The 24858-nt window shown below is 43.8% G+C and overlaps 1 protein-coding gene across 1 annotated transcript in view; it reads left to right on the top strand.

Annotated features, from left to right (window-relative positions):
* The window catches only part of SLC9A9 (solute carrier family 9 member A9), a 561779-nt gene extending 539657 nt beyond the window's left edge, over positions 1–22122 (top strand). The window contains exons 15-16 of the mRNA XM_081301714.1: positions 19149–19254; positions 20472–22122. Of these exons, the coding sequence (XP_081157840.1) occupies positions 19149–19254; positions 20472–20699 (334 nt within the window). The 3' untranslated portion in view covers positions 20700–22122. The remainder of the gene's footprint in view (positions 1–19148; positions 19255–20471) is intronic.
* The last annotated feature ends 2736 nt before the right edge of the window (positions 22123–24858 follow it).

Genomic DNA, 24858 nt, shown 5'->3' with positions numbered 1-24858 from the left:
AAAAATCAAAGTTAATCTCTGGGAATATTATTCATCTTTAAAATAATCTTTGGAGTCCACTTTATATAAATGCCCCTCTTAATACAGGTCATTTCTAATTGAAGTGCAAAGGTCTACAGGTGCAGTGATTTTATAAACCCACTCACTATAATTACCAATGAAGAACGAGGTGCTGAGCGGAAAATGGGAAAATGACAGCATTGGGTTGCATAAATAGCAGTCTCAGGAACCTTTCCAAGTCCTCAGGGAATAGCTGTGCAGTCAGCTCCTTCTCTGTGTGAGCAAAGAGAGAAAGAATTTGTAAGGGTGACACCAAACAATGGGGGGCCTGCTCCAGGTTCTTCCTTGGACTTCAGCAATCTGTGAATCATAAAAACGAGACTCGAAATCACAAGGGAAGCCCAGTATGGCCAACCCGGGAAGGGAAGTTCCCAGAGTACAAGGAAGAGGTAAAGGAAGTTTGATTTTTTTTTTCTTCTAAGTCCTATCAGCCTTTCCTGTCTGCCCAGACCACGTGACAATTTGAGTCATGCAATAAATCACAGTTTGCTTTACTAGCCTGCTTCTAAACTGGCACAGCAAAACCTTTGCCCAGGGTAAGAACTGGCCAAGCAAAGGTGGAACATAAAGAAGGAAATGTCCCCAGCTTCACCATTTCCCCTCCCCATGCCAACTGACCACCTGGAGATGCCATGCTGGATGTCCATGGGTCTCCCCACTGGCCAGCAATCATCTCCCGTCCCAGGTACCAGGCCAGAGAGGGGCCTGAGATGGGGCCAATTCTGCTGTCACAAGCTTCATAATGTCCAGAAATAGAGGGATCTCGTTTTGCTTTAAGATCTCTAATCGCATCGCCTCTAATCTCTCAGAGGTGACCTGCCCTGGCACCAGTTCCACCGTCTGGCAGACGCTGAGACATATTCTTCTAATATGTTTGGAATTAAGCTGAGGTTTTTGCTTCCTGGGGAGACACCAGAGAATGACCTGCTGATGGTTCCATGTGGTCACTTGAGGTCTGCTGAGACGAAATTCCAGATACATTTAGAGCTGCAGCCGGAACTGGGAAGAACCAATGGAAGAAAAAGAACCTCGACACAGCACCAACAATGGCAGCTCTCACCTGAGCATGAATGCTCTAGGAAGCCTTAGCTGAACTTAAAGTTAGGAGCTAGAAAGGACATCACCAGGCCATGGACACTATGGGGACCATGGGATCCAGCTGTACTGAGAATCCTTGGACTCTTCAAAATATCAGATTTACTCCATGGACTCTGAATGGTATCATGTTCCTGTGGCCCTGGAGAAGCCATTAGGAGGGACTACTTATGTGGCCTCCTCCAAATGCTCAGAAAGGTCATGGAACCCCAGTGTCCATCAGCACCATGTGCACCCCGCCCAGGGTACCCTGCTCAGGGCATCCTGCCCAGGGCCTCATCACAGCTCTCTGGCAGGACCTGGGAAGGTCTACCCAGCCCTCCCTATCCCTGCCCACCCCGCCACCTCCCAACCACACACATAGCATCCTTTTCAAACCTTCTTAAAATCAGTAACAAAAAGAAAACCACCTAGTTAGGAGAAAATGATAACGACTAACATTAAGTCAACAGATGGTGAGCAGGATATGAAAATTTCCCAGCATTTTCTAAAATCATCAACTTTTGAATGACCTTGACCTCCCTTTTTCTGTCTGAAAGAGAAGAGAATCTTTCAGTTCTGGATGTGTCACCCATCCTGATATCCAAGCCACGTCTCATACTCTCTCAACTGTTTAATGCCTGAAATTCTCAAAAAACACCACAGTTTGTGAACAGAAGCTCAAAAGTTTAATAGGAAGAAAGGGTGAGGGGAGAAAAAGAGATTCCGGAGCCCTGTCCTTCTCTTTTTTGGTCCTCCAGGAATAAGGGACACATGAGGCAAAAATATTAAAGCTTCCGTCTTTGCACATGGAAGTCTCCAGTAAACTTTCCCTTGGAAAACATTATTATACCAAACTTTGGCTGATTCCGCTCCTAACCCAAGGCCCATGAGTCATGTCACAAAGTTCCCAGGTGTCATTCTCCTGTTAGGTTGATAGTTTCAGGTGTGAAGGATGCCACATAAGCCTCAGAGAAGGCAGAAAAGTGGAGGCCTTCTCTAAGAAGCCCCTCTGAGGACTCTTTCCAAGGTAAGAGCCCCAGAAGGGGGCAGCCTGCAACACAGGAGCCTGCATTGACACCCAGCCTCATCCCATCCTATTATATAGCCATGGACCAGCCTCTGCCTCCTGTTTCCTCACCCATAAAATGAGAATAAAGATAAAACTACATCCTGCGATTAACAGAGATTTTTTTCATGTAAAATGCTTAGCACAAAGTTTCCAATGTACTTTCCAATTCATGTTGAATAAATGCTGGACACCATCAATGTTGCAATTCCGAGTCAGAAGTGCGGGAGGTATGAGCTGGCCACCTTTGATGCTAATTTAAATCAAAAACTGAACGGTGTTGCATAGAATCAGGGGACAGAAACAGCAGGGACTCATCCGCAGCATGGAAAGGACCATTGATATCAGCCCATATTTACACTCCCCAAGCCCTAGTTTGGACCAATCAAGAGGGATCTCGAAGATATTTGAAACCTCATGTGGATCCAGAGCAAATGACTCTCAGGGTCACTCATCTTATCAGCAGGATGATTTGCTGGGTTTGGTGGGTGACCCATGAGTGATCCCCCAGTGGGGGTTGGGGGACTGGTGCTGAGAGCCTGGCTGAAGGGGAAGGGTCCTCCCACCTTTGCAGAGTGTTTCCCATGAGCTTCTGGTTTTTGAAAAGGACTTTAAGTGGATAGCAGAGTATCCACACACCAAGGTCCTACCAAGTGGAGGTGGAATGTTCATAAGATCCAGTTTTCCTTACCAAATTCCAGTTCCCTAACACTCAGGATAAGCTGGAGATATCTACAATATAATCACATCTCTGAGAAACTAGTTACTTCCACCCGTGACCACAACTGAGTAGTCGAGGGATTTGACGAGGGAAATTCTTGGCCCTGCTGAAACACTGAGAGGGGCCTTCTACCCGAAGGACACGGTCCATTCCGCCTTTCCAATTCCTCAGAGTGATTTCAAACTGGGTTTCAAAAAAGGGCTGAACACTGAGCCCCCTTGAAATTTCTGGAACTGGCATCAAATGAATCTTCCTTCCCAGAACTCCTAGCAGCAGTTTGATATTAACAAGGAGAAAAGAACAATTATGGTCTGGGACTCCGAGTGCCACTTTATGTCACTTTAAAGGATGAATAGACTTCCAGCTCAACTCAGCTGTCTGCTCACAATTACAAAGCAGTGGTAAATAATCGAGGCAAATGGGAGGTTTGATTTAGGAGCATGGAATTGCATAAGGACCCCGTGCCTTCTCTTCCTTTTCTGTGGCAAGGCAAGCGGGACAGCTCCTGCCACTGGCTTGGCTGAAGTCCAGATCTGCACCTTATCAAAAAATAAGAAAGAAAAGAAAGAGCAGGACCTGGAACTGTTTATGAAAGTGAACACACAAACACCCACAAGCGAACCTACCAAAACATTTTTTTAATTATTTTTATAAGGAGAGGATAATCATATCATGAGTCACGGTCTCATTTGCTCTCTGGTGGTTTTATTTAGCCAAAGGCTCAGATTTGTTCATGCCAATAAAATTTTTAGTGGTTTTAATAAAAGTGCATCTTCCCATCTTCTCAACGCACCAGTTTCCAAACAGCCTTCTAGGCTCTACTCCCAAGATGTGGGTGGGGTGGATATAGGCAGGACTTCCTCTCTCTCAGCACCCACAATTCACTCAAGGGGAAAGCAAGCTTTGCACTCACTCTGAAAGGGGTCTAGACCCGGAGCACGGAAGACTTTGATCTTGAGCCTAAAAGCATCTTATCCAAACACACATTCATTTCATCTTGCAACTCAAGAGTAAAGGAGCCTTCCAAAGTGGTGTGGGACAACCAAGGGGACAGGGTTGGGGCTTACAGGACAGATGTAAGGTGTACCCGAGGAGCCAGTTATCTGTGATACCTGGTCTCAGGAGAAGAGCTTTGCCTGTGGGGGAGGCAGAGCAACATAAGGCATTCTGAGTCTCTCCTTCCTCCAGGACTTTCCAGGACTGTGAGGTTTTATACACCAGAAAATGTAAAGAAAAACAAGAACTGCCCAGGGGCACCCCAGAGGGCTGAAATCCACAGCAGCTGTTCTCGCACCTTTTCCTCTAGTGGCAGGCCCAGTCCCCACTCATCCCCAAGGCCCGCTCCGGGGTCATTTCCCATGACCTTGTGACTGCCCACTAAATCCAAAATAAGGTACAGGTTTCAGATAATCCTCTTCCCAAAGAATCTGCATGCGAACTGAAAACCCCAAGTCCCTTTTCAGTCTCAATGCAATTCAACAACCACCAGTTGAGAGGAATTAGTTCTGGGCATTACATCTGGACACAAGGAGAAGTGAGACAATGCCCCTCCCTCAAGGAGCTCACAGTCTACATATCGTCAAATCATCAAATTATTCTGGTAGATTTATAATAAGTACAGTTAGAAATGGGCTTACCAGAGCCCACAGCAAAGAAATCCCCTAGTTCGGGTCCAGGAATACTGGCAAAGGAAAAATACTGTCATATATCTATTAGGATTATTATTGGTTGTGTATGATGCAAAAATTCCAAATAGCAATGAATTAATCAAAATAGAAGATAATCTGTGGCTGGTAATACTCCCACACTCCTCCTGCCTTTCTTCTCTGCCATCCTTAGTGTTAGTTTCAATTGTCAAGTTTACCTCTTGAAATCAGAATGGTTGCTGAATCTCCAAACAGTTTATTCAAGTCCTAGGCAGAAAGGGGAAAAATTGATAGCTAGAAATTTCATCTAGCATCTTCTTCCATTTCGCTAGCCAGCTGCTGGGGAAATAGAATATCTTAACAGATTAGTGCTTCTACAGTAAGAAGAAAAGGGGGATTAGATATTGGGTGGGCAAGTAACAATGGACCCAATTGTCTTCAATGAACCGTTGGGCCTTCCCAGAAAGACAAAGCGGGGGAGGAAGGCCATTCGAAACAACACGCAAAGTCAGATAAGTCTTAAGAATTTGGTGGATAGGGGAATGATGAGGAGCTTGGGAAGGCCTTCCACATCAGCTTTGATAAATCAACCTGTTTCCAAGTGTGTGGATTCTCTAATCTTGGCATATGCATCATGGTCATTGTTATCCAGAGGAACCTTTGGTTTGGGTGAAATTTGATGTGGAACCACACAGTGAAAAAGCTAAAGAGAAGCAGCTCTGGTTCAAGGTGCAGTGGGAGTTGCAGTCAAAACACAGGCATACTAAAAACATCACAGCAGGTTACCCTCAGCCCTTGCGATAGGTTGTACGTGACGCACAAATGAATTTTGTGTTCACACTGGGGTCCCATCTCCGTGATATCTCCTTATGTGTATATGTATACATTCTATACGTAATGTTTACATAAATATTCCAAAATCTGAAAAACACTGAAATCAAAACACTCTGGTCCCAAGCATGTCATATAAGGGATTCTCTGCTGTGTAGACCAACCATGATAATAAGCATGTCCAAAATCTCAGTGGTTCATTAAGCAATGTTTCATTTCTCTGTGACTTAAAGGCTGCTAAGAGATGAGCAACTCTCTAGGGAAATTGTCCTCCACGTGGTGACTTGGAGACCTGGACACTCATCTGTGGCTCCTCTGTCTCAACCTGAGGCCTGCTTAGTTCGCTGTAGAGAAGCTGTCAACCAGAGGACCACCTGCTGGCCTCTCATGTTCACCTAGCAGGGATGATAGTCACTCATGACCACAATACATTGGCCAGTGTGTTAGTCATCTTTTTTTGTTGTTCCTGAGACCAAAATACTGGACAAGAACAATTTAGAGGAGAAAAAGTTTATTTGGGGTTCATAGTTTCAAAGGTTCAGTCCATGAATAGCCAACTCCATAGCTCTGGGCCCAAGGTAAGGCAGAGCATCATGGTGGAAGGGCAGTGGCAGAGGAAAATTGGCTCAGCTCACGTCAACCCTGAAGCAGAGAGAAAGAGGGGGAGTAAGAGAGGGAGAGAGAAAGAGAGAGAACAAGGTGTCAATGACAAAATATAAACCCCAAAAGCACACATCCAGTGACCTACTTCCTCCAGCCACACCCCACCTGCCAATAGTTACCACCCAGGATAGTAGTACTTTCAAATTATTAATCCATCAAATGGATTAACCCACTGACTTGGTTGCAGCTCTCATAATCTGATCATTTCAGCTCTGAATATTACTGTACTGCCCATCATCAGCTTTGGTAGGGGGGACACCTCATGTCCAAACCATAACAGCTAGAACTAGTTATATGGCCTCTCCTACCTCAAGGGGTGCCAACACACCTACTTCAGATACCAGAATGAGGAGAACTAGACACGGGTGAGTACTAGGTTATCAGGGTCTCGTATGAGGAGAATGGAAGAGGGGGTGGAATGGATGGGATGGAATAGAATAGAATAGAATAGAACTTAGAATGAGAAGGAGAATATTTCCAACTACACCACCTGAAATTCATTTCTTTCATGCGTGTACACATAGCCTGAAGAATGATTCTAGTTTTATTTGAGAAGGGTCAAACAGGTATTAGAGCATGTGCTGAGTAGCAATTGTAAAATGTCTTTCTAGGTAGGGGGTTGGAGGTGAAAAAAGTTTGAAAGTGACTACATCTGAGAGGGAAAATGTACCTGGAGAGAAGGACATTATTTATGACATGTGACCCTGTACCAGCCAAGAGCTGTCCTTTGTCTCCTTTGTCTGCTCAAAGAAAATGGAGTTTCTAATGTCTCTTGAATGGTTTTCATTCCTCAGCTCAAAAATAACCCAATGTCACCCGTTAACAAACTCAGTGGGTGACAGTCAACGTTGCCTGAGTTTGTGTGTGTGGATGGGGGTGGGGGCCTTTGTCTTCCTCAAAGAGATGCAGGCAGGCTTCCTATTAAGCAATCTGCTAAATGGCCAGCAAGAGAATGTACCCATAGACTGTGGGCAAGTTAGAAGGGGATTCAAGGACAACCAGGGCTCAGAGAAACAAATGTGATGGTAAGAAAGGGCTGCTCTAAAATGACACTGAACACCTGAGGCCCTGGTGAAGAACCCTACCTTCTAAGCAAACATCTCACCTCAGTGGAGACACGGCCATTCCCCACCTGAGTGGGGACCCTCGTCATGTGAGTGCTTGCTTGAAATCTTGCTGTGAAACTATGACATCAGTCAGACACTGACTGTGCCTCCCTGGGGACATCCACGTGGACCAGAAGGAAAGAGGGGAGCCTTGGGGAGAAACTCTGCAATGACCTTCTCAGGCTCCAAAGGCCACAAAAGAAGTGTTATGAACCCTGCAGGGCCTGTGGTCAGTGTTACACTAGTAAACTAACTTGAGAATGTTTGAAATATATTTCTGATACTTGGAACTCCTCAAGGGACACAGTGAACAAATAATGTTAGCTAACATCTACTGAGTGCTAAGCATGTGCCCAGAATGGTGCTAAAACTTAGATCTATTTTTATCTCATTCAATCCTCTCCTTTGTGGGGTCATTACTCTACTAAGTTATTTCCATTTTACAAGGTTCAAAGAGCTCAGGAAACTTGAGCACTCAGATAATAAGTAGCAGAGAAGTGATATAAAGCCAATGGAGGGGCGGGGGGCAAGGATTTTAGCTCAGTGGTAGAGCACTTACCTAGCATATGCAAGGTCCTGGATTTAGTCCCCAGCACTGCAAAATAATAATAATAACAATAATAATAGGGCACACAAACCTACACTGTGTTTTTAACTAATACCAAAAAAAAAACTATAAATAAATAAACAGAATTCTTGGGCTTATTCAGAAGCAGCAAAGTGTTATAGGCTGAATTGTTTCCACCAAGAAAGATACATTCCTAACCTCTGGAACCACAAAGGGTAACCTTACTTGGAAATAAGTTGGTTTGCAGATGGAATTGGTTAAGATGAGATGGGGTCATCCTGGAATAGGGAGTGTCCCTAGACCAATGTCACTGGTTTGCTTATAAGAAGATACTGAGGTGAGGACATAGGAAAATAGGGAGAACACAATATGGATAGAAAGTAAAGACTGGAGTGATGCACCCACAAGCCAAGGGACACCAGGGGTCTCTGACCATTGCCCAAAGGTAGAAGAACTTCAGACATGGAACATATTTGCCCTCTGAGCCCCCAGGAAGAATCTACACTTCCACCACCTTGATCTTGGACTTCCAGCCTTTAGAACTAAGAGGCAGTGGTAAATTCTGTTGTTTCAATCCACCCAGGATGTGGCACCTGGTTATGGCAGCCCAGGAAATGAGCAACAGGTTAATCACAATCTCTAAATAGTGTCTCTGCCCAATCTCAGAGCACCATGTGTCTCCTTGGTAAGGAGAAATTGAAACACAAGGATTTAGAGACTCATGCCCACATCGAGAAGCAGTCCGAGTAGCCAGGTCCTGGCCGTGGGATTTGGTGCCTGCTATTGGCTGTTCCCCTTCTCCTGAAAGTGCTGGTGAAGTCTCCTCTTCAGCTTCATTCTCTGAAATCTTGACCTGGGAAGCCTACACTGCAGTTGTGGGGACAGAAGCGAATATTCCTATCTTCCCAGAGGCAAAGGACGATATGGTTGTGCATCCCTGTGGGATCCCTGTCCCTGCCCACCAAGAGGACGTGTCCTCTCTCAGGCTCACACTCCATTCTGGAAATTGAGGGGGTGCTGTGTGAGCCTGAGAGGGCTTGGGCCGTGCTGACCACCTCTGCCTTAAATATGGTTTCTGGGGCTGCTGGCTGAGACTCCACCTCCCACAAGGTCATGTTCTATCAGTGATGAGCACAGGAAGCAAATGGAAATGTCCTCCAAACCATGTCAGAAGTTCTTCTACCTCTGGGCAATGGTCAGAGACCCCTGATGTCTCTTGGCTTGTGGGTGCATCACTCCAATCTTTACTTTCTGTCCATATTGTGTTCTCCCTATTTTCCCATGTCCTCACCTCACTATCTTCTTATAAGCAAACCAGTGACATTGGACTAGGGACACCCCCTATTCCAGCCTGGGAGCAGATGATGCCTCAGAGTCTGAGTCTCCAAGGCACGTCAGGCCTGTTCTCAAAACCCATGGGAGCTTATAGGGAGTCTGTTAGCTGGGCAGCACCTCCTTCACTCAGAAGATCCGCAAAAGCCAAGACTCACTCCATGTGAGTAGCAGCAACATTTTTCTCCAAAACTGTTTTCTTTCTAAACAACATGAGCCAAATGTTACAGGCCATATGGCATGAATGGATTTCATCTACATCTGGTTGGCAGCAAAGATCCCTGGGAGTCTCTTGGTCCCATCGTGTCTCCAAAGGGAAAATTTTAAAGACCCAAAGCAGAAAGAGAAGCAATAGTACCGAAAGTAATATCATTGCTGTTATTATCATTGCACTATGCAGCCCAAACATGCCGCACCTCCAAACCCTGAGTCCTTCAAAAGACCAGGCACCACTCTGCTCTGCTGCAGTGGGTTCAGGGGGCTGTTGAAGTGCATATTCCCAGCCCACCTGGAAACTGGCTCAAGGGCCCAGGAATCTTTATATTAATAAGCTCAATGGGAAATTCTGACATAGTCAGGTGAGCAGCTTGGAGAAGCCTGGGGTTTAGTCTTTCTTCGTATTAAGACCCAAGATGCAGATCAAATGGACTCTCCGGTTTCCAGCAGCTTCACAATTCTATTGTGTCCCCTGTTTATCTTGGGTCTATTTGCCCTACTTATGCTGGTTTCTTTGGTGCCCTAGAACTGCCCTTTTTCCTTTAACCTGTCCAACAAACCCTGCTGCCCTTCCTCTGTCCCTGGAATGTCTGGGTCTGAGGAGCCAAGAAGAATTATTTAGCATGTGATAGGTAGATCCTCCAGATATCCCTGCTACAACCAACTCCCAGAACAAATAGGATAAGAAGCATACCTCTTTATCAGCCCTTCATCTGCCTTCCTTCTTAATATATAATCACTCCTGACCAGTTTCCTAACTCAAGCCTGGATGGGAGTAGAGATGGGTTTCAAGGCACCTGGGAACTCTCTGAAATGTCATGTGAAATCAAATGCAAATGATGAAACATGCTGGTATTTTTTCACAGAAGCCACTGACAGGGAAGGTTAAGAACTATGGCTCCAGGCATCGTCTGACTCACCTGGCTCACCTAGCTGTGACTTCTGTGCTCATTGTGATAATTCCAAGCTACATTGTTTGATCAGGGACAGGTCTCAGCTTAGGCAGCTCATAGAGGATAATATAAAAATAGGCCATGTTTCTTTTGACTCATAGCCTGATTTCACCACTCACCCAGGATAGATCAAATATAATACAGTCCTCGGAGGATTCTGAGAAGATGGCCATGACATTGACTTCACAGTCTTTAAATGTTTCAAGTAGAATATTTAAATAATTAAACTGAAGACCCTTGAACACATCTACAGCAAATGTGTTACACTATTTACACTAGGGGCAAGTTTTCCCGCAAACCCTAAGTTATGAGTGGGTGGAGACTTCTATTTTCAGTAGCACAAAGCCTCTGTTCAGGAAAGAGGAAGCCACTGGGCAGTATCTGGGGTGCCCCCAAGAAGAGTAGTGACCCTGAGAGCCAACATCACTGCCTGGAGAATGTGGCAGGTGTTTTTTGAAAAATGTCACTGACACCAGAGTCCGGCAGGGAGTGGGTGGTATCACCTTCTCCTACAGGAGTCACTTAAGGGAGAGTGGAGGACCAGAGCCATCAAGACCCCTGAGCTCTCATGGTGGAGCCGCCAGGGAAGGACCCACACTGAGGATAAACTGCATGGAATGGAATCAGAGCTGAATAGTGTAGACAGTGGTGACAAAGGACAGACAAGGTATACCGTCCAGCGCAGCAGGCAGGTAAACAGGGCAACAATACCAGAAAGCAGCTGCCACAGTTCTGAACAAAAATCACAGAAAATGGGACTCTGAAATTGGAAAAGCTTTCCTAAACCCTGAATCATCCTATAAGTTCAAGAAATAATTTCATATAAAAATGAATGGAAAAGAATAGAGGCCAGGGGGCTAGGGATATAGCTCAGTGGGTAGAGTGCTTGCCTTGCATGCACAAGGCCCTGGGTTCTGGGTTCAATCCCCAGCAGCACCACCAATATATATATATAATAGAGGCCAAATCTCATGCAGTTATTAAGAGGGAAAGAGTGGATAGGAGGAGAATAACATCCCCACAGGCAAGGAAAGTATGACAGAAAGATAAATCCACAGAATGGATCATGAAACACATTAAAAGACGTTAAGAAAATGATACAAGAATGAAACAATAATATCAGCCAGAATTAGAAAAATATCAAATTCTGGAAATAATTGAAAAGAAAAGGAAAAAAATCTTTTCAGAAATCAAAACTAAGTGAAAAGGCATACAAAAGCAAATAAACACAATAAGTAATACCTTAAGAGACATAGCAGATAAAAATTTTTTAAATCAAAAAGTAATAAAGAAAAAATATAAAGCATCTGGAAGAAAGTGACAACCATTGAAGATAGGTGAAAAAAAAATGAATATTCAGAAAATAGAAGTCCCTGAAGAAAGAGAACAAAATGAGGAAATAGCAAGTTCTAATGCAAGAGAACTTTCCTGAAATAAAAACACATGTAGAGCTACACATTGAATGAGCACTCCTGTGCCTACCAGCCTGGAACAGGCGACACTGGTCAATTTTAGTGATACTGATAAACTCAAGATAAAATCCTTTGGACATTTAGAAAAAAATATGTGATTTATAAGAGGAAAATTATATTTTGTTATACTTTTCAGGAGCAATTCCTTATGGCAATTGAAATAGAATAATATATCTAATAATATATCTATACTCTCTCCAAGAGAGAATAGCCAATGGTTTTATTTCCAGCAAAACTAACTTTTAAAATATAATGAGCACAAACTTATCAGTAGACAAGAACTCAGAGAATACTGACCCCAAGAGCCCTTCCTAAGAAACTTACTAAATAACCAGTTTCAGAAAATCAAATGACTAGACAGACAGATAAGGCCTGGAGATGAGAATTCGATACATAGTAATTTTTAGGACCAGACTGAATGAGGGAGAGAGTACAATATGTATTGGCTACATGTTCAGATATAGTTCAGATATATAAATATAGTATATCTGTATATAGTTACATTATAGTTTTCATGCAAATGGAAATTTAGAATGAAAAAATATTTTAATGCAAATAATGTTTCAGAATCTACAAAAAAGTTTTAATATCTTAAGTAATTATTATCATGGTCACATCAGTGTTACTCTGAGACTGCTCTGTGTACAATACAAGAAAAACAGTTGGTGATTATGAAATATCATAATTCTGTTATCCTGTGTGTCTCTGAGATTCATAACTAGAGATAAATAGCAGTTAACTGATGAAAACAGATTGTACACACCTTTCTAAGTTCAGTGACTTCCTATTAATAGCCTAAAATTCAGCTGCGATGGAGTATTTACACCATGGAAATTGGAAAACGCTACGAATCCAGCCTTTCTTTTCCAACAGAGTACATTGTTAGATATTTACCAGCACTCCACTGTGTGCAGAAATCCTTTTGCAGATTGTGGTTTTGAAAGACCATTTTCCACCAAAACTAGAAAAATATAGAGAAATGTTCAGCTCAAGGTCTGAGACAGGACATGTACAAGACAAGCCTAGAACAAGAGAGGGGTGAAAGAGCTTCCAGAAGAAGGCTTCTGATTGGACTCTTAAAAGCTTCCCTCCCACCTGAACCCCAACACCAGCCAAAGAACGACTGGTCACACACTTAACCAACAAGGCAGGACAGTGAATGTACAATTGCAGAATCAGACACTTCCACATGTGATGAGGAAGTTATCAAAAACACTGGTGTCATGTCAGGAGGACTCGGGAGCCAATTTGAAAATACTCTCACTGACCAAAGATGAGTCATCAAACACATTGAAATCCATTACTTGAAAGTGATATTCGAACAAAGAATTAGTCATCTTCAGAGAATGAAGGGGAATAAATCAGGATCTTGAAAACGGACAAATACATGGAATGACTCAAGCCTTTCCTACATCAACTGTATCACTGACTATACCAATTGGATAAATAAGTGACTCTTTATAAAAGTATACCTCCTAATAAAATTATTTTAAAGGCAATTAGAATTTCACTATTTGCAATCTCCATTGAGGAAAGAGAGCATTCCACGGCAGTGTAATGGCTGCTAAGATCACACGAAGAGAGAAAAAATCAGATACAATACTCCCACAGCCTGCCATGGTCCCTGCAAGCACACAGAGCCGAGCTGGGATTCCTTCCTTGAGCCAGTGGAGTGAGAAGAGAGGGGTGAAAGAGCTTCCAGAAGAAGGCTTCTGGTTGGACTCTTAAAAACTTCCCTCCCACCTGAACCCCAACACCAGCCAAAGAATGGCTGGTCACACACTTGACCAACAAGGCAAGACAGTGAATGTACAATTGCAGAATCAGACAATCTTCCAAAGAGATGAGGAGGAACATGATTCGTTAGGCCACATTTCCTGAGAACCAAACAGAAGGAGTGTGATTTGCATGTTGGAAAAAGAGCAATGGGGTATGTACAATTTGGGGGTATCCTCTGCCAGCTCTGCTCCTGGGTGCGTGCGCTGTAAATAACAATATGGTGGGAAAGGGAGTCAGCAAGTTAAGGGCAAGTGGGACCTAGTTATTCTGCAGAAGCATTCAGGCCTGAAGAGCCAGATTGGCACCCACCCCAGGATGCACTTACCCTTTCCACCCACCTGGCATCCATCCCTGACCATCTCTGGTAGCAAGCTGGCCCTGGAAGCTAAAAAGCAGTCTGGAAATGGAAGGAAGAGTGGGTTAGAAGAGACTCTGTTTACACATGTATGCATCTGTGAAATGGAACTATCGTACTCACCTTGGGTGTGAGAGGAAAACAAGGCAAGTGAAAATGCTTTATAAATGAGAATGCAGAATGGAGAGTAATCCTGAAAACCCTACACAGAGAAAAAGTGCCTGCCTTCTTTGTGCATCTGTACATTGAGAATCATTCTCCCTTACATGAAAATCACTTACCTACACCTACAGACACACACAGTGCTCCCAAAAGGTACAGTTTTCTTCCACAAACTGAGCCGTGATGTGCCATTAATCCACTCCCAGCTGGAACACCAGGGGATTCATCTTCTCCAGCCAAATATCTGTCCCATCCCTCAGGCAAAATGGAACAATTGGCAAAGGCCATTACATGGGCCTGGGTTCAGAAATAAATGAGTTGGTTTTTTTTTATACCCATCTTCACCCTAAAAATTATGGCCTTATGGATGTAAAGAACCATATCCTCATATTTTTCCATTGAGAGTTGGAGTGCCCCGTGGAGGCAGTTCTCCAAAGATAGATCACTCTGCTCCCAACAGATCATGGGTCACCTGGGCTGCTTGATAAAAAAGAGTCCCAGGGCACATTCTAGATCTCTGAATCCGAATCTCCAGGACAGGTCTCAGATCTGTACTTCCTACATGATCCCATCCAAGATGATCAGCCTAGACGATCTTCACCATGAGGCAGATTGAGGGGAAGACAAGACTGAACGTAGCTCATGGGACTCTCAAACCAGACTTTTGAAGAGGCCCAGAGAAAAGGGATGCCCTGAGTCATCTTGGCCGTTATAGCAGAATCCACAGTCGAGGGGACTCAACATTGGACACTGATTTTCTCTCACAGATGCAGAGCCTGGAAATCCAAGAAGAGGGTGCCCAGCATGGTTGGGTTTCCACGATGGTTCTCTTCCTGGCTCACCAATGGCAGCCTTCACCCTATGTCCCCGCACAGGATGTTTGAGGTGGAAAGAGCAAGCTCTCCAGCATTATAAGGGCACTAATCCCATCACGAGGGCCCCACACTCATGACCTCCTCAAATTCTAATTTCCTCCCACAGGCCCCACCTCCAAACAACCTCAGTCGTGGGGCAGGGAGGGGATGCCCAGAGTTTCATTCAACACATGAATTGGGGACGGGGGCACATAGTCCATTTATAGAGATGGATCTTTGCTTGGGGTTTTTGCCTCTCTGCAACCCAGGCAAAACTACTTGATACGAAGCAGAAACCTGAGCAAGCTGGGCACCCGTGGTTGGTTTTAGCCACTTACAATGAATAAAACATGATGATTTAAAATAACCAAAACCAAAGAACAAACAAAAGAGAGAGAAATTAGCGTTATCGGGTATTTCAGATGTTCATGCACTTAAGCGCTAAATTTAGCTCTGGACCTTCTCAGAGCTTCTCATTCATTTGCTGATTGTCTTTCCTATTTCACGCACGTTAGATCCTGACTAGAGTTGCAGCTTTTACTCGTCCTGAACCAAACTGCCATGTCCAGACTTATGCCCTTTAAAGATGAGAAAAGTCACTGTTTTTCCCCCCAAGAGCTTAACATTTTGTCTCGATGTATTTCTAGCTTATTAGAGAAGCAAAAACTAACCATACCAGAAATACCCAATGGGGGGACCTCCTTCCCCAAACTTATACTAGAAACTGATGAGAAAAATAATACATTTTGTAAAAAAATGCAGTTGAGGTTTTTTCTGTAGATCCAAAGATTTTTCTGACTTTTAAATAATTCAGGTAACCCTGGAGATACAGCCACTGTCCACACACTGCTTAACAATGAAGAACCCGGAAAGTCACTGATTCCCTGATTTCACAGTTACTCAGTGTCCCTGTGACAGGAGGGTGACAGCTAGACGTGATACACGAGTCTCTAGTTTCAGGCCTGCTTCTGCCATAAATTAATTGGCTGGGTTCCACTGAGTAATTTATCTGCCCTTTCTGATCTTCTTGTCCCTGTTAATTCAACGACTGTTTTGAGCATCTAAAATGTGCCAAGCTCTGTGTCCAGGGGAAGTGGATACCGCTGCTCTCGAGGAGGCCACAGGCTGAAGACAAGGAAGTTTTCCATCTCATGATATAATGGATACTTTTCTTGTGTGGGTGCCTTGTCTGTCCCTTGCTCGTTGGACATATAAAATAAAAACAAGAGCAGGTGAGTGATAACGGAATAAATGAGTAAATGAAACACAAAGGTAATTTTCAGGCACCTTATTTTATGCTACCACCCTTTTGGGGTCTCCTTTGTCTATAACATGGGCCTAAGTTGTCCAAATTTGATTTGACCCTTCTTCATCTTTAATCCTCAGAGAAATCTCATTTCGCGGCTATCATCTGCCCATTTTTTTGTCCTGCTCTAGAAGTTGCTCAGAATCAGCTTCCATCTCTCATCCCACCTCTGAATATTTTCCTTTATCAAAAATTCAACAGCCGTCCATCAAGCACCAAGAACTGGGCCAAGCTAGATGCTAGTAAGTGTGGACCTGCCCCACCTCCTCCTCTGTGGCTGTGGCTGATCCCGTGTACTTCTCTCTGTGTCCACAGAGGCCATGCCTCATCCCGCTCACCCATAGCTATTGATGGACCAGAACTGCCAAAATGGCACCGTGCTCCCTGGAGGGAGTCTAACACCAACAAATTCTGCCCTCTTCTCCTTGCCAACCACTTCATGCTGCCCTCCCTCCACCCCCAACAACAATATTTAACCAAGATAGCTGTTTTGAGTATAGGACCAGCTTAAATTTTCCACCCACTTAATGGCCTGTGAATCCCAATGCTACCCCCAAATGCCCAGAGTGCCGAGCTGGAATCTCTACCCTCAGTATCAAGTTCCTCCCATTATTTGAACAGTGAAAGGGACAGTCGTTTCTCCAGAAAGCATTGCTCAGAAAAATCAAAATTTTAAATATTTTTTTGGTTGTTGACAGACCTTTACTTTATTCATTTATTTATATGTGGTGCTGAGAATCAAACCCAGAGCCTCACACATGCTAGGCAAGCACTCTATCACTGAGCCGAAACCCCAGCCTGAGAAAAATTTTTTTTTTTTTGTAAATAGAGCATTTGAATAGTATATCAAAGCTTGAAACTACTTCTTCATATGTTATTTCAGTTAATATTCATTAAAAAAAAAAAAACAAGGCTGAGCAGGAAAAAAAAAAATAGGCCACAGTTCCTTTGGTCAGTAAAATGGGAGAGTTGGCATTTATGTCCAGGTCTTCTAAGTCAAAATCCCAGAGCCTTTCAGTGATAGCTCCAATAGCATTAAATCTAATTTAAGAGATACCTCTTCAGGATTGAAAGAAGAAAAATGTTCATTACACAGTGCTCTATTTGCATTTTGCTTATGTAACAGTATCCTAACTTTTGGCATTTTGATTTTTTCAGTATACTGAGAAGCTCAGTGGAAGTTGCCCAGGCCTCTCTCAAACTCTTACAGCTTTGACAAGCCTCTTACTTTTTTTCAAATGACATCTCTAAAAATGTTGCTTACTGGCTGACACTTTTCCATCTAGAAATAAAGTTGGCCGGAACTTCAGTTGTACATATATCTTGTCTTCCTCGCCTTCCTAAAAGACATTTTCATTGACCTGGGCCCTCTGTAAACCCTAACAAGATGGCGCATCCTCACGTGTCCCAGCCTGTGAGGGGCTGCAGATCACCAGCAGGCTGAGCTTTGTAAGCTTGGCTCTGTAGAGAACCTAGCTGGCCACACGATTCTGTCCTGATAAATAAATTATCTTCCTCTCTGGGTGATGAAGGTGGATTCAAAGTAGCAAAAGGCATCTTTGGATTATTTAAAATCATAACACCTCTAGGCCTCCATTCCTTCATCCATAAAATGAAGGAAATAACACTCTAATGAAAATTAATGGAAGATCATCATGGGCTTTTAAGATTTGTAGGTGTAGTTCCAAGATGTTAGAGCAAATGTCAGTCCCTGAACTTTAATTTTCTTTCCTTGGTCCTATCTGGGCTCAACAGATGCCTGTCTGAAAGCAGGAATCAAATTTTCCATTTTGGTCGGATCTGCAAACTCTCTGAGTCATCTATGCGGTCATTGTGCTCTTCTTGCAACCAGGCTGTGTGCATGGGTGTCCCCTGTCTCGCTGCTGCCGTGATGCCAAATGATTGGTAACCAGAGGCAACCGGATTCCAGGTCCCCTCTGGGCTGCATCCTCCCTCGGTGCCCACGTGCTCAGGGCATCACAGGGATGACAAAGTGGCTCCCTACAGCTATGGACAGGCTCCTGTAGAGTCATCTCCTGTAGTCATCTCCAAGATATGCTCGCACCCTGAGCGCCTGGGGTGAAGCGGATCTTCACAAGCCAGCCAATGTTAACCGCTTTCCATTCTTCCCTTTTCCTTTTTATTACAGCTTTTTGGAAAGTTGATGAGGTGAAATATTCTCCAGTAGAGGAAATAATATAAAGCTTAAAAGTCATTTCTGATGGAATGGTGAAATAATTCCACTACTTTTCTTTGAACGAAAAAAATAATAATAAGGCAACCTGAGGCAGCCTCTGGGGATTTCATTATTGATAGATTGGAGGGAAACACAGTGGCTTCAGATGAGCAGGTTTTTCTTTTAACTGGTTTGAGCATTTTAGGATGAAGAGATGAGAAAGACAGGTGCTAGACAATAGGATAAACCTGGCACCGGCTTATTTACATAATTTTGTATAGAAACGCATTGATGTACAAAGGATAAAGTGACTGTGTTGAAATGGTGAAAATAAAGTACCTTGGAAAACAATCTGTGTTCACTATCCAGCTCTGAAATAACTGAACATTTTATGAAATACCTCTCGCTTCTTTGTGAAAATGACTGGTGGTTTAAGCCCTGTGCATGCGGTTTTAAGAAAACACCATCTTTCATGCTATTGTTTAAGGTAATTCTTAAGAATGATTCCTCTAAGCAGATGAGACATGGAGTGGGGGAGGGAAGAGGAATATTTGCACCTCACTCCAACCCAGCGTGGACCATTTACCATTTCTCCATGATGAAAGGCTATCAGGAGAGCTGGAAAAGTGTGCGGAGCAAAGATTATAAACAGCAATTTTTGCAGCCCAAATTGCTTCCTGAATGAGGGCGTAGGAGATTTAAAGGTGAACATAAATGTCTCCTTGGTAGCATGCAGAGGTTTGTGCTGCGTGAGAAACGAAACCCTAACTCCCTTTTGACCAGTGTTCCTTAACAGGCCTCTCAGATACCTGAAACCAGTTTTAACCCACTCTGGCCCTCCACTGACCACAACCTTACCTGAATGGTGCGGTCCGATTTCCAGGCTGCTCACCAGTCCCCAGGCCTATGGGGTGAGTAATGATTCTCGTGGACAAGCTTCGTGAATACTGATGAGCCCAGAAACCTCAGCTGTTCCTTGCCGGCTTTAGCAGGCAACATTTTTTGAATTCACTGCTCCAAAAAGCATTTCTCTTCTCTTTTCAGTTGTTGCTGATGTTGGCTTATTCTTCTTTTAAAAAATGCAATTTTTTATTGTTACCAATATTTTTAATCATAAAATGAACTTGGAAAATGTAAAAGAGGTCATGTGTCCTCACAAACTGCTGCGTTCTGAGCTTTTGATTATTAGGCCCGTGCTTTATAGCTCAAGGGAGTGGAATAAAAAATTGCTGAGAAGCAATTAGAATCATTACCAGCAAATCAGAGTGTCAGAGCAGAGCCTTCGAGTTGGAAGTACCCTTAGAGGTTGTCCAGCTGGCCACCCCTTATAAATACAGAAAACTACATCTGCAAGATGTTCCAGACCAGCAGCCTCAGCATAACTTAGAACTTGCTAAATGAACATGCTCAGGCACCATCTCAGAAACTTGGAGCTGGGAGCCCAAAATCTGTGTTTTAACAGGCTCTCTACCTGGTGCCAGTTCAAACTGGGAACCAGGGTTCTAACCATCATTCACTCTACAAGTAATTTAGTGTGGCCTTCCAGAACCCAATAGAAGCAGAAACTCTGCTGTTACATGGGAATCTCTGTATGAAGAAGATTATTGTTAGCTTGTGACATTCCACAGTGGTGACTTCCTATCATGTCTAGTCTTGTGACCCTCATCCCCAAAACCCTGCAGAGCAGAGAACCTTTGAAGGTTAAAGTATAACCAAACTTGTGTTTTGAGAACTTCAGGATAGTCAGGAGCATTTAAAAACCAACATGAGACACCTTTCCTACTCTGAGGTAACAGGTTAGCTTGTGCCAACTCCTAATTCCTCCCAATGTCACTGGGTGCCAATGAGGAAAGTCTGAATTCCATTTTCACTCCCTTGAGCACCAAGGTGGTGCTTAATTGGCGTGGGTTGTCTAACAACTCTCTGCTTGGGCTTGGGCTATGTTTACAGCCAAGTTTTCAATGCTGATTCAGGGAAATGCTGAGCCACACCCATGGCAGAAACCTGCTTTGGCAAGCCAGAGCAGTTCGGAAAAGGGAAAATAAGCATCTATGGTCCTACACTTGTGGACTGGTTTCTGCCTTCCTCGTAAAGTGACCTGTCTCTCTCATTGTCTTTCCAAAACCAGGAAGAGCTCAAGGAGGATGATGCAGAATGCATTGTGAACCAGGACGAACTGGCCATGAATTACCAAGAGCAAAGCCCCTCGTCCTGCCGTCCTCCTGCAAGGCCAGGCCTGGACCAGAAAGCTTCGCCCCAGAAACCAAGCAAGGAAAACATTTATGAGGGAGACCTCGGCCTGGGAGGCTATGAACTCAAGCTTGAGCAGACTCCAGGCCAATCCCAAATGAATTAATGACATGAGGAGCACAGATATAATCACTAGTAAGGCTGGGCTGACTGAGGAAAAGGAGCCAGACAGAGAAGGCAGAAGCTGCAAAACACATGAAGAGCATAAATTGGAGAGAATCAAAACCTTGCCAGAAGTATCTTCTGGCACCTCCAAAACTGAGAAGTCTTATCAGCCCTCTGTATGATGCATCTGAACTTAGTTCTGTGACACAGCCGTGTTTATTCCTGGGTTGGGTGGGATGGGGGCAGGGAGGTGGGAGTCCTGCTGGGTCAGGGTGGTGAGATAGGGGTGCTGGGTCTGTAGGGTGCCGCTGCTCCACAGGCAGATGTCTGGGACCTGCACTTGGATTTCCAATGTTATTTCCTTCATGGGGAAGAATTTAAAAATAAGAAAAAGAGCTTCTTAAAGTAAACACTTTGTGCCTAAGCCAAAGGGAATGTCCAGTTGTTCATTAAGTGGTAAGTTTTGTATTTTTTAGGACTTGACACCCACTTGTTCTAAATGACCCCGGGGTCATATGTGTTCAACACCCACTGTTGGTGGCCTTAAAGAACCCACATGGTGTTGGGGACCGACTATTCTTCTTGACATCCTTTTGAAGCTGGTGGCTTACTGCTGGGGCTGGTGATGCCAAATGCAGGGCCAGTTTCCAGCATGGTAAGACCCATTCCCAGGCTGATCTCTCTTCAAATACTCATGCTTCGCCTGAAGAACAGGCCTTCATTCCTCGCTTGTATTTGAACCACTTCTTGGCTATGCGGCGGGTCTCCTCTGTATGCTGAGTGATAGGGTTGCTCTCCACCAGGCAGGAAGCTGTGCAGGAGCCCTAACCTGCCCTCAAGTTCACAGCTATGAGCAACCTGGGGGCAGCAACTGATGACAGCAGGCTGATGACATGTGGATCATACCAAGGATCGGGACAAGGTACCAGGACCCCCCTTACGAGGCATGGCTGATGGCCCGTGTTCCAGAGACCAACACAATAGCTTTTAATTCAGTTGCATGACCTGTGCCTTTGAAGCCATAAGATACCTCAAGCTCGCTTTTCTCTTGAAATACAGATGTCAATACTAGACTCCATTTCTCCAAAGAGCAGGCTCCCGACTCAGGTGTCCTGGCTATGTGATGGGTCTGCTTTTGGGGGATGGTGGGGGTGATGTCTTCCTCAGGCTCAAAGCTTATAACTAATGTATGCTTTGCTGACCCTTGGCTAAGCCTTAAACGTTACCCATGCTGGTGTCGGGTACACCGCTATGAACATGGATTTTTTAATTTAAAAAAAAAAAATTTGGCTTTCCAAATAGTAGAATCTGAGGCACAAATTGATTTATACTCCACTAAGTATATTCTTGTCATTCCAGGTAAATAGGGCAAGTGGGGCAGCATGGAGTTTTCTAATTTGACTTCATCCTAATAAATTTTTATTGTAAATGACCACTGTGTTGCCTAATGTTATTTTTGGTTTTTAATTTTCCAGGACCTTGTAAGGCACCAGGACCCAACCTCCCCCCATCCCTTACAAGGCATGGCTGATGGCCTGTGTTCTGGAGACCAACACAATAGCTTTATGTTGATAGATAGATAGATAGATAGATAGATAGATAGATAGATAGATTTGTAGATTGGCACAATACCTTTATTTTATTTGTTTCCTTTTTATATGGTACCAAGGATTGAACCCAATGCCTCACACATACTAGGCTCTACCACTGAGCCACAACCCCGGCCCCCACGATGGCTTTTAATTCAGCCACATGACCTGTGCCTTTGAAGACATAAGATTCCTCAAAATGGGGCAGGGGAGATCTTGGTGCCTTCCAATACTGGGGATTGAACCCAGGAGCGCTTAACCATTGAGATATATACCTCCAACCCTTTTTATTTTTTATTTTGAGACAGGATCTCACTAAGTTGTTCAGGGCCTTGCTAAGTTGCTGAGGCTGACTTTGAAATCATGATCCTTTTGCCTCAACCTCCTGAGCCGATGCAATTGTAGACATGTGCCACCACACCCAGCTTCATGCTTTATTTAAACGCACCTTCTCTGTCCAGGCTAATTGGCAGTTCTAAGCTTCTCTTTTGTACCCAGAGTGCTAGGTAAAGCAGGTTCTGAAAGCGAATCTAAAGGAGATGCAAGGGTCCTCGGGCGTATAATAGTCAGAGGGGCTGGAAGAAGCCACTGAAGGAATAATGAAAGCAGTGTTGGGCTGAGATTATGTCCCAGAGAAGCGACACTGTGTCGAGCAGAATGGCAGGGCTTCTTCTTTTCCCCCAGGGGACAACCAGAATGTAAGAAGAGCTACAAAAATAGGGGTAAGAGACGCTAAAGAAGGGAGGAAAGAAAGAGGTAAGGGCTTATCTTATTTCTGCCCCCATCACTTGAAAGAAGTGAAGAGGGCTTAGTGTTTGCTTTGCTTCCAGTGCAGAAAGACACAACAAGGAAAGAGATGATTCCCCCAGAAAAGTCAAACATTGGTGAGGATGCAAGTGGAGAGGTGGGACAGACACGTTGAGGAATGGAGAGGAGGGTGCCCAGTCTAAAACCAGCTCAAAGAGGGAAAACAAATCAGGCCTCTGCTTCCCAGACAAAGCCCCTCCTGTGAAGAAACAAGTCTCTTTCCAATTGAAAGACATGAATCACTGCTAGGAGTGGGCACAGGCTGAGCCCAGCAGAGGCAATGCCCTGCCTCTGATGGTGCCCCACCCAGTGCAGAAGATGGCGTTCCAGTCTCAGGAGGTGGTTACCAGCCGCCTTCTTCTCTGTCCTAGACCCTGGAGAGGCTGGTGTTCCACTCAGCAATTCACAGAACCAAATCCCTGTCATGCTCCTGTTATGAAAGATAACCATTTGTGATCTCAAGCAATGCTCTGTACTTTGATCCACAGTCTCAGGACTGTGAAATTCAAACCCATTATTTACTGCCAGTTTCTAATGAATAATAAAGGCAAAGGAGCTTTATTCAACCCACTAATATTATTAGAGCTTTAAACAGGACTAATTAATTATCTGACTTGAACTTCTTGCCATGTGCATTACAGGCACATTCAGAGGTGTGCTTATGTGCACGTGCACACACACACACACACACACACACACACGCACACATGCACACACATCCAAACACACACACAAGAGTTCCACTCACTGGCAAGTTACCAGCTAAATCCTCTATGGTGTTCCCCATGATACTTTGGCATTATCTGAGCAAGACTGAAATCTGGGAGCAAAGGCCATCAGGGTCTTGATTCATCATGGAGTTTCTAGAAACTTCTTAGCAATTTTAACAATATAAATCAAAGTTGAAAATTTAAATACCCTTTAAGCCAACAATTTTATATGCAGAACTTTTATGCTAGATATGTGAGAAATTATACCTATGGAAATAGTAATTAAAACAATTAAATTGCCATCCTGGTTAAGTACATCCTGGCCCAGCTGCATCATATGAGCTGATATGGAATGATTTGCAAGATGAGTTGTTAAATAAGAACAACACGGTGCAGAACAGAGTGTGTTCTGTGCCTCCATCCTGGCAGGCTAAAGAAGAAGCAGTAGAATGGTCCCACCTTAACAACTGGGAGGGGATGTGACCTTTCACTTTTGTCCCTTTTGAGCTATGTACACTGTACATACATTATTTCTTCAAAACCAAATTAAATAGTGATTCCTGCAAAATAACTCCTTCCAAGAACTGAGTTACAGGGGAAGATGGAGCATAAGCCAGAGAAGTTGATAATTTTCATCACAAGTTTTTTGAGGCCTTGAGAATACAAAGAAGCTCAATAGCTTCTGATTTTCCTTAATAACATCATTTAAGGTGCATGAATGCAAACTCTGTAAAAGGTCTTGAAATTCATCAACTGTGACTCAATTCCACTATCAAATATCTAGTTGAAGTCAACTTTAAAAAAAGAATATCTTATTAGACATCAAAGCATATGATAAAGCAATAGCGACTAAAACGGAATGGTATTATCCCAGAAAAAAGCAATAGATCAAGAAAATCTAACACTAGGTATAGAAAAAGAACCATGAATACATTTAGAAATTTGGTTCATAAAAAGTGGTATTTCTGGGGCTGGGGCTGTAACTCAGTGGTAGAGTGCCCGCCGTGCATGTGTGAGGCACTGGGTTTGATCCTCAGCACCACATAAAAATAAA

The sequence above is a fragment of the Spermophilus citellus genome (genome assembly GCF_964194105.1).
Source record: "Spermophilus citellus genome assembly, chromosome: 7".
In the NCBI taxonomy this organism is placed as follows: Eukaryota; Metazoa; Chordata; class Mammalia; order Rodentia; family Sciuridae; genus Spermophilus; species Spermophilus citellus.
The sequence above is the reverse complement of the archived record's forward strand: the minus strand, read 5'-3'. Positions and strand labels throughout refer to the sequence as shown.